At 39.1% G+C, this 17,346-nt stretch overlaps 1 protein-coding gene across 1 annotated transcript; it reads left to right on the top strand.

Annotated features, from left to right (window-relative positions):
* Positions 1-314: 314 nt before the first annotated feature.
* xk (X-linked Kx blood group antigen, Kell and VPS13A binding protein) lies at positions 315-15,485 on the top strand. Its single transcript, XM_043700822.2, has 3 exons — positions 315-1,543; positions 6,150-6,412; positions 11,871-15,485. Exons 1-3 carry the CDS (start codon positions 1,299-1,301, stop codon positions 12,659-12,661), a joined length of 1,299 nt encoding a protein of 432 aa, XP_043556757.1. The 5' UTR covers positions 315-1,298; the 3' UTR covers positions 12,662-15,485.
* Positions 15,486-17,346: the final 1,861 nt, after the last annotated feature.

Below are 17,346 nucleotides of genomic sequence, written 5' to 3'. Positions count from 1 at the left end.
AACAACTACTAGCATCTAGAAGGACAAGAGCAGACATACAAAGGAACACATGGGAACTTCCTCTCTCAAGTTACCCATCATCCTGTTTTGTAAATATTTCCACTCCTTCAGTGTCACTGGGTCAAAATCCAGGAACTCCTCCCCCTGTCAGTATTGTGGGTCTAGCTGCAACAAATGAACAGATGTGGTTCAAGGCAGCTCATCACCACCTTCTGGAGGACAGACAATTAGGAATGGACAATAAATGCTGGCCCAGCTAGCAAAGCTCACATCTAATGGATATTTATTTTTAATGATCTGGTAGTTTAATAGTACAGAGGTGGTTAGGCTTTGACGGAAGTGCTTCGCAATATAAGTGGACATCACCAGCATGTTTCTGGTAACTGACATTCATCTATAGATGATGTATGTGACGCCTCAGCGAAACATATGGATATATGGATGGTAAACGTACAGACCTGTATATCCAAAGATTAAGTTCGATCTCTGTATGCAAAGAAATAGAATGTTTACATTTGTATGGCATGACCAATTGTACAGATTATCAAAATATTTTATAAATAAAGTATATCTGAAATAAAAAAAGTGAGACTGTGTTTTAATAAAGACAGGCGCTAGAAATAATCCATAAGGCCCTTTGGAAGCCAAATATCCCAGATCAGGAGAGGAGTGGGAGAGAAGAGTTACTATTTGCAGGAGCCAGCTTCCGATACCTTTGGAAATTGTATTATTGATTATTCACATATTATTAACTCTCTATTAAACAGATTTTTCAGAATATCAGCTCATTTACAAAGCCATGCATAGAATGTTGTCCATCATAACCGGATAAGCAAAATACTCCGTCTCAATTCCCACAAAAGTCGTACAGTGTGTTGAATTTCTCCACATCTGAGCAGCAAGTATCCTAGGCATGTGCTGTCTGCGTTCTTCTCGTATTTTGTCATGTTGTGTGATACGTGCTGCTACTTTGCTCTTTGCTATTGTCACCGCTTTTATCGAATAGTTGACTGCCGTAAAAATGTAAAAAACCCCTGGCTTCCGCATGGCGCAGTCCCCTGCTGTCCATGATGGATGAGTGAAGTGAGAATGGTCAAGACTGAGATTGTAGCTCCTGCACAGAGACGCCAGTGTCTAACACTCCCCCTGCAGGAATATTACTCAACGTGCCTGTGCCTGTGGGAGCAGCTCCTCTTGTCTGCAGCAGTTCACTGACAATAACACCAGCAGCAATGAATGCAGTCAGCTTTTGTCGCGGCTATTGAACTGTCGCCTTCGTGCCAGCGAACGTGTTGAGAATGAAACCCCCGGGCGGCATCTTCGTGTCTGTTTTTCTTTTCGCTGCAGAGTTGGTCGCAGCCCTGTATCTCAGCAGCACGTACCGATCTGCCGGGGACAGGATCTGGCAGGGGCTCACACTGGTCTTCGTGCTGGTGCCGTCAATCCTGGTGCAGTTTACTCTAACCTTCGTGCACCGGGATGTGAGCAGGGATAGACCCCTGGTGCTGTTCCTACATCTGTTACAGCTGGGACCGTTCGTCAGGTAGGCAACGCTCAGTCCGCATCATTGCTGCTGCTGCGAGGGGTCGGTGGTGTGGCTGCGTGCGGGGAGACAGCTGAGCAACAATACTGGCTTCAAATGAATCCACCGGGAAACAAATGTGCTCTGTATTTGGGTGATGAATAATGAGCTGGGGAAATCGGGTTATCCTTACTAACAATGTTAGGTTGGGATTGGCTGCAGACATCATAGCTCCGTGTACCGTGGTAAGGAACAAAGAATGAAAATGATTTATTAATTCGATAATAACGAGTTATTGTCCAACCAACTCAGCACTCTCGTCCCGAATTTATTTGCATTCATCTGTGAGGTGACATGATGGCTTGAAATATTGCAAACACCAGCCCCGTGCAGTCCGTTTATAATCGAGAACAGTTTGTGAAAACAGGAGGGGATGCCTTGGCCCAGTTCCTGCACAGAATGAGGCGTATGACAGACATTTGGTGAATTAAGGATGTCGTCCTCGAAGGGGACGTGAGAGGAAGGTTGAAAACAGGCGAGGTGAGCAGATACATGCGCACATGAGAACTCTGTGCTCCCGTTTGCTGGACCAGAAATCAATGCTGCAGTCAATTCTTTTGATTCTCAAACACAATCCGGCGAGAGTGATGAGGGGCTAGCGCCTAGCTTTGAGTGTGTACTCACACTTGAGTGTGTATTCAAGCTCGCGTTACATCGAGGATGAAATTAGCCTCCTGGTGACATCATTGTAACAGCGACATCGCATACTCCCCAATGGTGAAATAATTTGTCACTGTTCACTCTCCATCACTGGAACGAGAGCGGTTTGGCCTGAAACTGAAACCACAATATCTCTGCATCATGTGGAGTCTGCTCAGTGATCAGGTTCCAGGCTGAAACTTAGACCTCGACTTTCTTTGTGCAACCATCGAGCACAAATGATAGCTGCACAATTTGCAACCTTCCCTTTACAAAGGATGTACATGGATATTGCTGTACTTACTGCTTCCCAGCAATCACCCAGTTACATTATAACGGAGTCGCCAACTAAACCCGATAAAGTCCAACCGTTATTACAATGAAAGCAGCTTCGCGCGAACCTGACCCAGTTTGTTTGGAGTAAAATATAACACACCATGATTAAACAACAGTAGGCATGCTTATAAAGGGCTACATAGAAAGGTGTGGGGCGGGGTTAGCGTCAAAATTACACCAATGCAAAATCAGGATATTCTATGTAGCAGTGCTGCAAATATCCCCGAATTAAGCACTATTTTGTTAAAGGCTGTAATCATTACTATGTGCTAATCCAGGCATATCTACAGATGTCACCCTATCAGTATTTTGCTCAGCTGCCCGTGTTGTAATGACTGCTGACGCTCACGATTAACTTTTACAAATGTTCATTGAAGCGACAGTAGGCCGCGCCTGTAGAGAACAGTAAGCAGGTAGTGCAAATTGTGTTTAACCATAGTTGGAAAGGATAGCTTTGCCGAATATGTACAACCCTTTTGCCCCGCTGTAAATATACTTTAATTAAAATTCACCAACCACTTCGTGTAACGCAACCAAAGTCATGCTTTATTGCTCATCCTTCTTTTGCTATAACCTGATATGCCCTGGAATTCACCAAGAGAAATACAAGGGGATGCCAACACATTTAAATTACCGAAAAGTTTATTGTCATTAAAAGAATATTAAGGATATGAGGAAAGGGTAGCGCAAAATTAAACGGATACAGTCATTTCAGTCCATTGGGAAGAACTCACTGCTATAGGTCGTCAGTGTACAGTATTAGAAGATTTCAATGAGGATAAAGCCAATCAATCAACCAGCAATTATTTCTTGTGGCACTTGAGGAAATGCTTCTATGGAGAACTAGGGACAGTGAGCACTCAGTAAGCAATTAATGTTGGAAATATGAATAGTAAATGAAAAAAATGTTATGTTCAAGTAGTGAATGATCATGTGTTATTTTGGTAAACCATGATAACCAATAATTCAACATTAACCTGTAACGGAATTAAATTTTAATTGAATTACCAAGACTTGAAACATTATAGTATCTGTACAATATTCTGCATTATTTAATTGAGAGTCATATTACTGAGTTTATACCTTAACTAGAGGTTGTGGCAACAAATACCTGCACTCTCCAACTTAAACACCTAACTCATTCTCTTAAGTGTCTGTCAAATTCTCTAATTTCTTGATGAAGTCTTCCTCATCTCCAGTCTATTCAAAGCTTTTCTTATACTGCTTTCTATAATTCAAAGCCAGAGTTTTATCAGATCAGTCATTGACGAACATCAATCATGTTATAGTCCTATTATAAGGTTGACATGCACAGAAGAACCCTGGTTTCTCATATTTTCGGTTTTCTGACCTTCCTTACATCAGGTATTTGCCTGTTGTGTGAAACTATGACATTAGAAAAGGAAATGTTTTAATTTGGAGATATTTGATGCGCTTAGTAGCCAAATTATTCTGGTTAGATGCCTCTCCTTATCATGATCTGATTCAAGGCACCAGTCCTCCCTAGATTCTTTGTCACATTCCAATTGGGGAAATATTGATATCATGATAATGTTACTTGGCAGGTCATTCAGAGGCCGGAGGTGTTACCATGGCATGGGTTGAATTTTCACTGTGGCAGCTGGTGGAATATAAATTCAATGAATAAATCTGGAATATAAAGTGATTGTCGTTAGTAATTATCATGGAAACTTTTTTTATATAATTAAATCTGGTTCACTAAAGTAATTTGGTAAAGGAAATCTGTCATCTGTACCAGTCTGGACTCTTAACTGCTGGCTGAAATGCCCCAGCATGCTACTCAGTTTAAGGCAATTAGGGATGGGAAAAAATATTGGCTTTTTTAAGCAATGTTCAGATCCCCTAAAAACAGAAAAAATACATTACGATATACCAAAGAGTCTGTTTCTGAACTTTATGATTCTATGACTTTATAAATGTTCAAAACAGGTTTATATCTAAAGAGACAAATACTGAATGCATGAGGGAGCTCACATTTTTTCTGCAAAACTGTGACCATGTAACTAGATTATTTTTAAAAAATGAATTAAGTAAAAACTTGATAATTGTTGGAAATGAATGAGAACTAAATTTTAGTGAGTTAGCACACTGCCAATCAGGCAGCAGTGGTAGAGCCATTCAGAATTAATCAGTCAATTTATGTTGATGATGTTGTAAGACAGTGTGATATTAAATAACAAAGAATTAGAATATTATTTAAAGCTAAATATAGTCACATGAGAAATTAAGATTTAATTACAGGAAATAAGTATGTACAAGTTAATTTTTAGTTATGTTTCTATTTTAAAGTTGTGTTATGGTTCTTTATAATCCAAGATTTAAAGAACTGAATGTTTGATAATGACAGAGTTGAGATTCTGTGATCCCAAGTTACCATGTTGTTCCATTAGGGAACTTCACTTGAAAGAAACATGATGACAGAATTGGGGCCACAATCACATAGGTTGATCCTTGAACCATGAGATTTTAGAATCAACCCTTTAATTTCCACAGTGCTAACATGAAATTTTAAAAAATGTTAAACTCTCATATTTAGAATCCCTGCAGTTGGCCCATTGAGTCCACACCAACCCTCTGAAGACCATCTCTCACAGACCCACCCCATCCCTGTAACCCTGCATTTCCTATGGCTAATCCACGTAGCCTACAAATCCCTGGACACTATGGACAATTTTGTATGGCCAATCCACCTAACCTGCACATATCTGGACTGTGGAAGGAAACCGAAGTACCCGGAGGAAAGCCACGCAGACCTGGGTAGAATGTGCAAATGCCACACAGTCGGCCGAGGGTGGAATCAAACTCAAGTACCTGGCACTGTGAGGCAGCAATGCTAACCACTGAGCCACCGCACCACCATTTCTACAGCTGGTACATAGACAACTAAGAAATCTCAAGTAAGATGGTGCAAAATCAAATTTAATGGAAGAGGAATGTAAAGGGAGGCCGCTGTCATGTCCTTGGGGCAGATGCCCTGCTGTTTTCTAGTTTTCAATTAAAAATATGTTTATGGAGTACATGGGGCACCCTTCATGGGTAGAAAATAGATAAAGTAAGACATTTGATAGTGCTCCTAAAACTAATCCATCGCTGGCAGAGTAGCAGGAATGAAAGTGCTTATGACAACCCGGTGGAGAAACTGCCGTTTTATAAACATAATAATAATGTCAGCAAGTAAATGGATTCAATATTAGAACTCAGCAGCGCAGTGATTATTTAAGAACTGAGGCTTGAATGGTTACTTGGTGCCAGCCACTGTATTAATTAGAGCAATAATACACATGCAAAATACAATGAGTGCTGGACATTTGAAAGAAGAACCTAAATGCTGAAAATAGTCTTACAGCATCTTCGGAGAGAGAAAACCAGGATTAATCTTTGAAATTGAGATCACCTTTCATCAAAAATAATTTTAACAAAAGGTCATCTTGACCAGTTGCGTCATGCCAACCTGAGTATTTCCAGTATTTTTGGTTATAAATTAGAAAAGATATTGCACCGTAAAGTGATACATTAATTCAACAAGATTTCATAGTACTTCTTTCAAGCTCTTTCCTGTTTAATATTTTAGGTGCCTTGAAGCATTATGTATTTACCTAAATGTTGGTAGAGTTGAAGAACCTTATGTCAGTATTACCAAAAAGAAGCAGATGAGAAAAAATGGCTACTCCGAAGAAATTGAGAAGGAAGTGGGTCAAGCTGAAGGCAAAATGTTCACACACAGAGCAGCTTTTAACCGGACTTCAGTGATTCAGGCTTTCATAGGCTCTGCACCCCAACTTACCCTCCAGCTCTATGTCAGTGTAAAGGAACAGTTTGTAACACCTGGTAGAGGTACGTGTTTTCATCATCTGAAATTACACATTTACCTAAAGTTACTCCACCAAGTGGTACATCATTTGAATAAGAGTTTGAATTCAATCTAAACAAATTGGATGAAGATCTGTTATCAGGTCATGTTATATTCAGACATCAGCATCATTTCTGTTGAAACATTGACTTAGAGGGAGTCCAGAGGAGGGTCACATGGATCATCCTGGAAAAGAAGAGCTTATCATATAAATAGCAATTGAGGATTCTGGACTCAATGAGGGGAGATCTAATTGAAACATAGAGAATGCTGAGAGACCTGGAGAAAGTGAATATCATAGTGTCATACAGCATGGAAACAAACCCTTCGGTCCATCACGTCCATGCTGACCAATCTAGTCCCACCTGCCAGCACCCAGCCCATATCCCTCCAAACACGTCCTTTTCAAGAATGTGGAGAAGATATTTCCTTTAGTAAGGGAGCATTGGACTGAAGGTTACAGTCTCAGTGTGAAGGGATGACCCTTTAGAACCGAGATGAGGAGGAATTGTTTCAGTCAGAGGTGGTGAATCCTGGAACTCATTGCTGCAGAAGGCTGTGGAGGCCAAGTCATTGAGTATGTTTAAGACAAAGATAGATAGGCTCTTGATTAGTAAGGAGATCAACGGTTACAAGCAGAATGCAGGAGAATGGGGTTCAGACACATTTCAGCCAGGATCGAATGGCAGAGCAGACTCGATGAACCCAATGGCCTAATTTTGCTCCTTTGTCTTATGGTCTTATTCGTAAGGAGGAAATTAATGGAATTAAAGAGTGACTATTCCCTGGGACCTGACAGTTTCCATCTAAGGATGTGAAAGGAAATGGTGGACCACATTGTCGATGTCCTAAGTATAATCCTTCAGAGTTTCCTGGATACAGAGTCGTCCCTCTAGAATGGAAAATTTCCCATGTCACTCCATGTTTTAAGAAGGGCAGAAGAGGGAAACCAGGGATTCACAGATCAGTTGGCCTAATATCTGTAGTAGGGAAGTTGTTACGGTCCATAATCAAGAATGGAGTAACTGAACACTTTGAAAATATTTAGTTAATCAGGGAGAGCCAGCATGAAATCATGGCAGGTAGGTCATGTCTGATAAACCTCATTGCATTTTTATGAAGTGGTGACTAAAGTAGTGGACGGGGAAATGTCTATGGATCTTGTTTATGTGGGCTGCTAGAACACATTTGAAAGTGTTTCACAAAAGAGACAGTTAGCTACAATAGAAGTCCATGGAATTGAGGGCAAATTAGCATCATTGTTCGGAAATTAAGTAACAGAAGTAGGGATAATGGGTAGGTACTCAAATGGACTGGATGTGATCAGAGGTGTCCCATCAGGATCTGTGTTAAGGCCTTAATTATTCACATTATTTATTAGAGACTTGAATAATAGCAAAGAAAATCATACATCCAAATTTGTTGATGACACAAAGTTGGCAGCATTGTAGACAGTCTGGATGATATCATAAAATGATAAAGGGATATTGATAGACTAAGTGAATGGTCAATGGTGTTCAATGTAAGCAACTGTGAAGTTTTCCATTTTGGACCAAAAAAGGACAAATCACATTACTTTTTAGATTGCATGAAGTTAGATGTATGAAGTTGTCCAAAGTTACTTGTGGGATCAGATTCATAAATCTTTAAAATGTCATGAACAGGTACAGAAAATAATCAAACAACCTAATGGAATGTTGGCCTTTATATAGAGAGAGGACTGCAGTACAAGGACAGAGGTCATGCTACTGTTATACAAAATCCTGGTTACACTCCAGTTGGAGTACTGTGAGCAGGTCCGGGCTCCACACCTTAGGTAGGATACATTGGCTTTGGAGTGAATATTAGAACTCATTGCTGCAGAAGGCTGTGGAGGCCAAGTCATTGAGTATGTTTAAGACAAAGATAGGTAGACTCTTGATTAGTAAGGCGATCAACGGTTACGGGCAGAATGCAGGAGAATGGGGTTCAGACACATTTCAGCCAGGATTGAATGGCAGAGCAGACTCGATGAGCCAAATGGCCTAATTTTGCTCCTTTGTCTTATGGTCTTTCGAGGTTAAGAGGAGAGATTTTACAAATTAGGCCTGTTTTCTCTAACATTCAAGTTAAGAGGTGATCTGATGAAGTCTTCAAGATGTTAACAGGAAAAGGCAGGTTAGGTAAAAAATAAACTCTTTCCACTGGTTGGGAATTCTGGAACAAAGGGGGCATAGTCTGAGAATTAGGGCCAGACCATTCAAGTGAGATGTTAGGAAGCACTTCTATCCATTAAGGGTGGTAGATGCTTGGAACTCACTTCCACAGCAGTGGATGTTGGATCAGTTGTTAATTTTAAAGCTGTGAAAGATAAATTTTTGTTAAACAAAGGTATTAAGGGAGACGTTCCAAGGGCAGGTATGCAGAATTCAGCCACAGATCAGCCACAATCTCATTGAATGGTAGAGCAGGCTCAAGGAGCTGAATAGGTGAAAGTAGGTACTGCAGATGCTGGAGATTAGAGTCAAGATTAGAGTGGTGCTGGAAAAGCACAGCAGCTCAGGCAGCATCCGAGGAGCAGGAAAATCGACATTTCAGGCAAAAGCCCTTCATCAGGAATGAGGCTGGCAGCCTCTGAGGTGGAGAAATAAATGGGAGGGCGGTGGGGCTGGGGAGAAGGTAGCTGAGAGCGCAATAGGTTGATGGAGGTGGGTGCGAAGGTGATAGGTCAGAGGGGAGGGTGGAGCGGATAGGTGGGAAGGAAGATGGACAGGTAGGACAGGTCATGAGGATGGTGCTGAGCTGGAAGGTTGGAACTGGGGTAAGGTGGGGGAGGGGAAATGAGGAAACTGGTGAATTCCACATTGATGCCAAGGTGTTGAAGATGAGGCGGAAGATGAGGCGTTGTTCCTCCAGGTGTCGGGTGGTGAGGGAGTGACAATGGAGGAGGCCCAGGACCTGCATGTCCTTGGCAGAGTGGGAGGGGGAGTTGAAATGTTTGGCGACAGGGCGGTGAGCTTGATTGGTGTGGGTGTCCCGGATGGGGCATGTCCCATCCACATGACCTGTCCCACCTGTTAATCTTCCTTCCCACCTATCCACTCCATCCTCCTCTCTGACCTATCACCTTCACCCCCACCTCCATCCACCTATTGCACTCTCAGCTACCTTCTTCGCAGCTCCACCACCCTCCCATTTATTTCTCCACCCCGAGGCTCCCAGCCTCATTCCTGATGAAGGGCTTTTGCCCGAAACGTCGATTTTCCTGCTCAACAAGCTGAATAGCCTACTCCCGGTCCTATGTCTATTGTCTGCTAAAATTTTCTCAATTTTATTAGAAAACGATTATCAACTTTCATCAAATGATTATTCTGGTCAGCAGGGATAGCAGCATCACAAATATGTCCAAAATAAACCATATTGTTCTTCTACTGTTTATGTGACTGAAATAATCCTCTTAGAATAGAAGGAAGGGAGTTATTTATTCAAAAGGGTGAAAATGGATACAAAATGGATGCAATTCTCATATTACTAATTTGTTTGGAAGTTTGAACTTAGCCCAGAATATTTTTCTGAATTACTGATTACCATAACTTGAACTTGCCTGAAACTGTTAAAACAAAGCCTGCATGATTTCCATGTTAGTAATGATTTGATATATTTTTAAAAAGCAGTATATATGGGTGTTTTTCACTGAAGGCATGGCATGCTATGCATCGGACACAGCAGCACATTGCAGGATAGCTCAAGGGCCAAGAGGGATGGTGCACAGGTTCTGTGTAACATCAGAGGTCCTGCTGGAGCAATCCTAGGAACAGACAAATACCTATAAAGTGCTTAATAAGGTGGCGTGACAGAGCACTTACTGTTTTAAAGTGAGAATTTCCAGAAAAAGTGTTGATGAAACCTTGACCAAGTATAGCCAAAAGTCCTGTGTTGAGTTTCAGAGATCCACTTTAATTTCCAGCAACAACAAACATAAAATGGAGAGTGTCCTTTAAGTAGATAAACTGAACTGAGAAACTGGCATTGCAAATTACTTTGTCAGCCTAAGATACTATTACTGGAGTGTAGTCCACCAGCAAGGGAGCAATTTGAAATAAGAGATATAATTAGGATGAAATTTCAACAAAATTTGGATGTGATTGTTACAAGTATAGCAATAAATTACAAAGATACAACATTCTTCGTTTACAAAATGCTAAGAAATACCCTGGGCCAATGAATAACAGATGCAAATAAATGTGATTGCAAAATACTGTCAATGCTGGAAATCTGAAATAAAACAGAAAAAACTGTAATGTTCAGTCAGACTGACAGCATCTTTAGAGAGAGAAGAACAAAATTAACTGAACAAAGTTAATTGATAACCATGTTGTGGTGTCACACTTCAATACTAGTCTAGTGCAAGTAGTTGAAGCCAGGAACAACGCCTGAATAAACAGCTGACTGTCACATAAAATGACAAGTAATGCTCAGTGAAACATCAGCATGGTATTTTCTATGGTTAACACTTCAACTACTACTCTTGGATAACAGCAACCAGTTATTTTGATGTCAGTAATTTGTTGATATGATTGCATTGCATTTGATACATCAATGTATAGAAGTTATGATCCTATTGCTTTTATATTGCTACTTTGATCAACTTTTCACTCATGTTTTTAAAATGTACCTATGTCTTTCTTTTACTTTCTATATACAGCTTGCTTCACAGTTTACTGCATTCTTTATTTTTGTGCTGCATGCAAATGTTGTTATTGTGCTTTCAAGTTTAGGACAAATTTAGAGAAAAATAAGAACTGATCTCTGAAGGATACGATTAGATTAGATTAGATTACTTACAGTGTGGAAACAGGCCCTTCGGCCCAACAAGTCCACACCGCCCCGCCGAAGCGCAACCCACCCATACCCCTACATCTACCCCTTACCTAACACTACGGGCAATTTAGCATGGCCAATTCACCTGACCTGCACATCTTTGGACTGTGGGAGGAAACCGGAGCACCCGGAGGAAACCCACGCAGACACGGGGAGAATGTGCAAACTCCACACAGTCAGCCGCCTGAGGCGGGAATTGAACCCGGGTCTCTGGCGCTGTGAGGCAGCAGTGCTAACCACTGTGCCACCGTGCCACCGTGCCGCCCACTAGATTGTTTACATATTCCAATAAAAATACCCATTCCCCATTCATTTCTGTTTACGTTTAATCTGTTTTCAGTCCATGCTGCAACACTTTTCTAATACTTAGGGATGACTGTCTATGGCAATTCTCCTAATTGACAGCAAAACAACCTAAGTGCATTTCCACCCATTTCTATTACTGTACTAGTCTAAGTTATTGTTACCTTGGCAACCAAATTCTGTGGCTGCATTACATTTTAGTACACTTCTGTGAACAATTATTGACATTTTTGGATTTCTTTTATCATTTAAAAAAATTCAGTTTTGTTTCATTTTCAGGAGTACTAATGGTTATTTCTCTACTTACCATTGTATATGGAGCCTTGCGGTGCAATATCCTCGCTATCAAAATCAAGTATGATGAATATGAGATACATGTGAAGCCTGCAGCCTACATCTGCATATTTCTGTGGAGAAGTTTTGAGATTGCAACCAGAGTTGTTGTTTTGGTCCTTTTTAGCTCTGTGTTGCAGATATGGATCCTTCCTGTAGTTCTCTTGAACTTTTTTACATTCTTTTTCTATCCATGGGTATTATTCTGGAATAGTAAATCACCTTTCCCTGAGAACATTGAGAAAACATTTACAAGAGTAGGTACAACAATAGTATTATGTTGTCTTACATTCCTCTATGCCGGCGTTAATATGTTCTGTTGGTCAGCAGTTCAACTCAAGCTAAATGATCCGGACTTAATTAATAAGTCTCAGAATTGGTACAGACTAGCAGTGTACTATATGTTAAGATTCATTGAAAATGCTGTTCTTATTCTCTTATGGTACATCTACAAAACTGATATATATACCTATATATGTGCTCCTTTGTTGGTTATGCAGTTGTTAATTGGATACTGCATTGCAATATTTTTTATGCTGGTCTTTTACCAGTTTTGCCACCCATGTAAAAAACTTTTCACCTCCAGTATTTCTGAAAGATTATTAGCTTGCATCCATTTTGTTTTTCACTGCCATTGTCACAAATCCTCTGAACCTGTAGAAAGAGCTGTCTTAGAACCCAATAATGCCAATGACCATGAACAGGGTGCTCAACCTAACCCTAAGTCTCAAGATTAGAAGAACCTTCAAAAAACAATAGTAATTGCACATTGTTCTCATTTTTGTGTACTCACCCAGTTTGTTTGGATACAATTTTCACGTTAATTTCAAAGCTTGTCTTCAGATGAATTTTGCAGCTTAAAATTCCAAAGAAAGCTGATTGAGTTGCAATGCTTAAGGATCAATCTGCAATTAATTTCAGTGAGACATGACAGTAACCTTAACAAAAATAGGTTTCCAGCATGAAGAACTTGGCAGGAGAACATAGCAAGTAGTCTGACTTCATGGGATTTTTATTCCATTCATTTTAATGACTGGAAATTAACTTTCTAATATGTACTTCCAGCGGGTGAAGTTTGTCCTGTTAACAATGCAGTACCAAATAAAGTGCCATTTCTCGTTGCTGCTTTTAACTCATTAGCTTTGTATTGTACAGATTCTTGAGTGTGCATTACTGAAGTGGAATTGGAGATGAACAGACTTGAAATATCATCCCTTCTTGCGCACTCTGCCAATTTGAATAAGTTGCAGCAATCACTTTTTTTTTTCAATTTGTATTTATCTTCAATTTATACAGTGGAGTTTAATGGTTTCTTTGAATGGAAATCTCATTCACTTTGAAACTACTTGTGATAATAGCAGTGTTAATCCATTCATTGGAATATTCTCTTTCTACTATTTGAAAATAAGCCTTACTCTTTATAATCAAGTAGTTAAATACTCAGCATTGGAAAACTGTACAACTACAATACCATAAATAATTCCCAAATGTTGACCTCCTGTTAAATGTCCTGCAAATGTTGCTACATAAGTTTTGGTGTAAAAAGATCCAGTATGATTTTAAAATTATTCAGTGATCATTATTCAATGTCATATTTTGAAATTTTATCAGAATTCAAACAGTAAGAATAACACTTCTTATCCACAAATCCATGACTAGAAAATAAGCTGTGATACAATCTTGAAAGCCTCTGATTTGTTCAAAATTAACTTCAAAACAGTTAAATGCCTGTTTAGCTATTCTCAGATCTTATCAATTGAACCAAGACAGATTTTGGAATACTGAACTTCTTTTAAAGGGGTACCTCTATCTTGCTGCATAGCTTTTAAAAGCTTTATTTTTCTCTCACTCTATTTTCTCCAGTCTCCCTTTTTAAAGGGAATTAAATCCCTTTTTTGTGGTTCTTTGGGCAGGTGTCACTTTCTTTACTATAAAATGATAAGGATTCACATGTAAGTCTTAATAATGAGAGTAAATAGGGATTCAGTGTGAAAACTAAGCCCAGTCCTACTTTCATTTGACATGAATGCATGCATTGTTTCAGAAAAAAAGCAGTGAATCATGGTAAGGAATGTGCTGTATATTTGAAAAAAAATTCCATCCCATCTTCCAAAATTCACTTCACAAGTATACCTTACCTCCCTTCGTTCTAGTGCCAACACTCCTTCAGGTGCTAAGGATCAATGGATCTCTGAATTTTTCCCCACTAACTCTGCCCTATCAAAACTCTTTATGAGATGGATTTAGACTTACTCGTTATTCTAATAACACAGCTTGTTTAAGGAAAATCCTTGTTAGTGCAGGGTCTACATAGTCGATTGGAAGGAAGGCACTTGATGGGCTGAATTAACTTTTTACATTTTAATATGATGTTCCTGAATCACATGCTAAGCTTGTCATACATGAATTAACATGAAATGTAGAGCTTCCTAATTATTCACTGCAACTTGAGATGTAATACACCTCAGTTAATCTATCTATTGTTAAAAATAATGAATTTGTATACTTGTTTGGCAATGATAATCACAGCTATATGGTTACTTGGTAGCAAAGTAGAAGTAGGATTTTTGAATCAAGTAGTGCACTATAACCTGTTAGACATACTCATTAAATTGCGAAACCCCATTGTAGCATTCAAGTGCTAAACATCAACGTACAGGCAAGCAATGTCTAAAAAGTAATGAAAGCTCTGTAACTTCAGTGTGTGATGGTCAGGATGACAAAAAAGTACAATTAATCGACTTGTAAATTAGATGTATCTATTTCTTTTGGAACACTATAGAAGAAAAATTAACTGCTTCACAATTTAAGATCCTTCACTCAACTTGGGGATTTCCACAGTAAACTGTTTGGTATCACTGCCAATTTATATGATTTCGGTTTTTGAGAGAAATGCCAGTGAAAAATATCTAATATGGACATGAAGAACAATACTAAAAATCTGACCACCCAATAATTGACAATCTTGACAGGTCATCACATTTTGTTTGGTTTAATTCACCCTGTGAATTGTGTCTCCTGAATTAGGTTTTATACCACAAACAGCTGGGTAAAATGCTCCTTTCCTACCCTAACTCTAGTATAAGGAAAAACTGACACAAGTAGTTCTTCACTTGAGGCTAGGATTGGGCTAGCGAGTTTGAATAAATCACAGAAAACAATTTTCTGGGGAAAAGTGTTTCAAACTTTGGCACATTAATTACAGTAGTACTGCAATTTTCAGTGAAAAGTATTTATAGATGTAAGTGACTACAATCTTTATGGAATGTGCATAATGTAATAACTACTTGAAAAAAATCATTTTAACAGTGTGTTGATAAGATGCAATTATGAACGTATTCTTAAAAGACATTGAGAAAATAAACAATTTCAAAGACAAATGCAGAATCTTGTAAATATTTGCTATGGATAGACCAGTCACAAACATTAAATGAAGTTTGCATATAATAATAGTTTTATTTAATATATTGTCTTGTGTTTCCAATGGAACTGAAAGCAGTTGCTCCGTTTTACAGATATTTGATGACTGTAGCTCTAATGTAAAATAAATTAATACATAGAAATTAATTTTGTATTTTATGATGCATTATTTGTATACACCTTATTTAAGAATAAATAGAGTACTTTCGATATAAATTGCATAACACACAGTGTCCTACTCTTCCCCATTCCAGCCTATGAATTCCACCATAACTGGTAAACTTCCATTCTGAGGTGTTACTATTATCTGGAATTCATCTGTATTATACAAGTTCTGCTATCTGTGGGAACTGTAGAAGAGTTTTCACCGTATGATTTCACATCGTTTGAGAATAAAAATTTCAGTCCAAAATAGCATGCTTGAAGGAGTTAAATTCACCACCTGTTGCGCAATGCATTAACTACAGATTTTAATATCTAATCCTTTTTCTTCATATGCATTCAGAAACTGTGTCTGGAGGCAATCCTGAACAACAACATTATCAGATTGTGTTACAGAGGTGTTCTGGTGCAAAAAGAATCTATTTGGCTGATCATGTCTGGACCAGCTCTCCAAGTCAGCATTTGTTTCACTTAAATAATCATATAATGCGCTCTTGAATGCCTCAGTTAAACCTGCCTCCACTACATTTCTAGGCCATGCATTCCATATGCTAACCACGCATTGTATGAAAATGTTCTTTCACATCATATTTGGGGTTTTTCTAAATCACTTTAAATCTGTACCATCTGAATCTTGATCCAGTTCTGAAGGGGAACAGTTTCTCCCTAATTAATCCAGCCTTTTCAAAGCTTCTTTGCTTTCTTCCCTCCAAAGAAATCAATCCCAACCTCTTTAATCTGTCCTTATAACTGAAGTTTCTCATCCCTGGAACCATTCTTTTAAATCTCTTCTGCACTGTCTTCTGACAGGATGGAAACGGATATGTGTGCATATCCTACTTATCATGTGGCACACAAAACAGATCACAATTCCTCAGCTGAGGATATTATTAAATTGGAGAGGGTGCAGAAAAGATTTACAAGGATGTTACCGGGACTGGAGGGTATGAGTTATAAGGAGAGGCTGGATATGCTGAGATGTTTTTCACTGGAGCAAAAGAGGTTGAGGTTTATAAGTTTTATAAAATAATGCAGGGCATAAATAAGGTGAGTAGCGAGGGTCTTTTCCCTAGGGTGGGGGAGATCAAAACCAAAGGACGTAATTTTAAAGTGAGAGGAGAAAGATTTAAAAGGGATCTGAGGGCAACCTTTTTACACAAGAGGGAGGTGTTTACGTGGCATGAACTGCCAGAGAAAGTGCAACAGTTGTAACATTTAGAAGACATTTGGACAGGTACATGAATAGTGAAGGTTTAGGAGGATATGGGCTGAACACAGACAAATGGAACTAGTTTAGTTTGGGGATGCCTGGTTGGTATGGATAAGTTAGACCAAAGGGTCTCTTTCAATGCTGTGTGCTCTATGCTTTATTAATAGAGGCCATGATACAGTACTGACTGTACTTCTATTTGTATTTCATGTTTAATGTAACAAAACATCACAAGCTGCTACATAGATGCATTAGAAAACAAAATATAACATCAAATGGCATACGGGCAGGTGATGAAAAACTTCATGAACAAGGTAGGTTTTAAAGTGTGTCTTAAAGGAAGAAAAATACAGAGAGGAGGAGAGATTTAGGCAGGGAATTCCAGAGCTTTGAGCCTTTGCAGGAGAAGACAAAATACCACTGGTGGTGATTGAAATTCGGGATGCTCAAGTGATCGGAATTGGAAGAACATAGATCTGTTGGGGGGGTGTAGAACTGGGCCTGAGCCAGGCCACTGGGATATTTAAAAATCATGATGACTATTTAAAAAGGAAAGAATTACAGATGCTGGATCTCAGAAATATAAAATTGAAGAGATATTGAAAAGGCCATCCAGCATTTGTGATGACA

Source organism: Chiloscyllium plagiosum, unplaced genomic scaffold (assembly GCF_037043375.1).
Source record: "Chiloscyllium plagiosum isolate Xiang-an unplaced genomic scaffold, Cpla_swu_hap1 HiC_scaffold_12, whole genome shotgun sequence".
NCBI lineage: Eukaryota > Metazoa > Chordata > Chondrichthyes > Orectolobiformes > Hemiscylliidae > Chiloscyllium > Chiloscyllium plagiosum.
The sequence above is the reverse complement of the archived record's forward strand: the minus strand, read 5'-3'. Positions and strand labels throughout refer to the sequence as shown.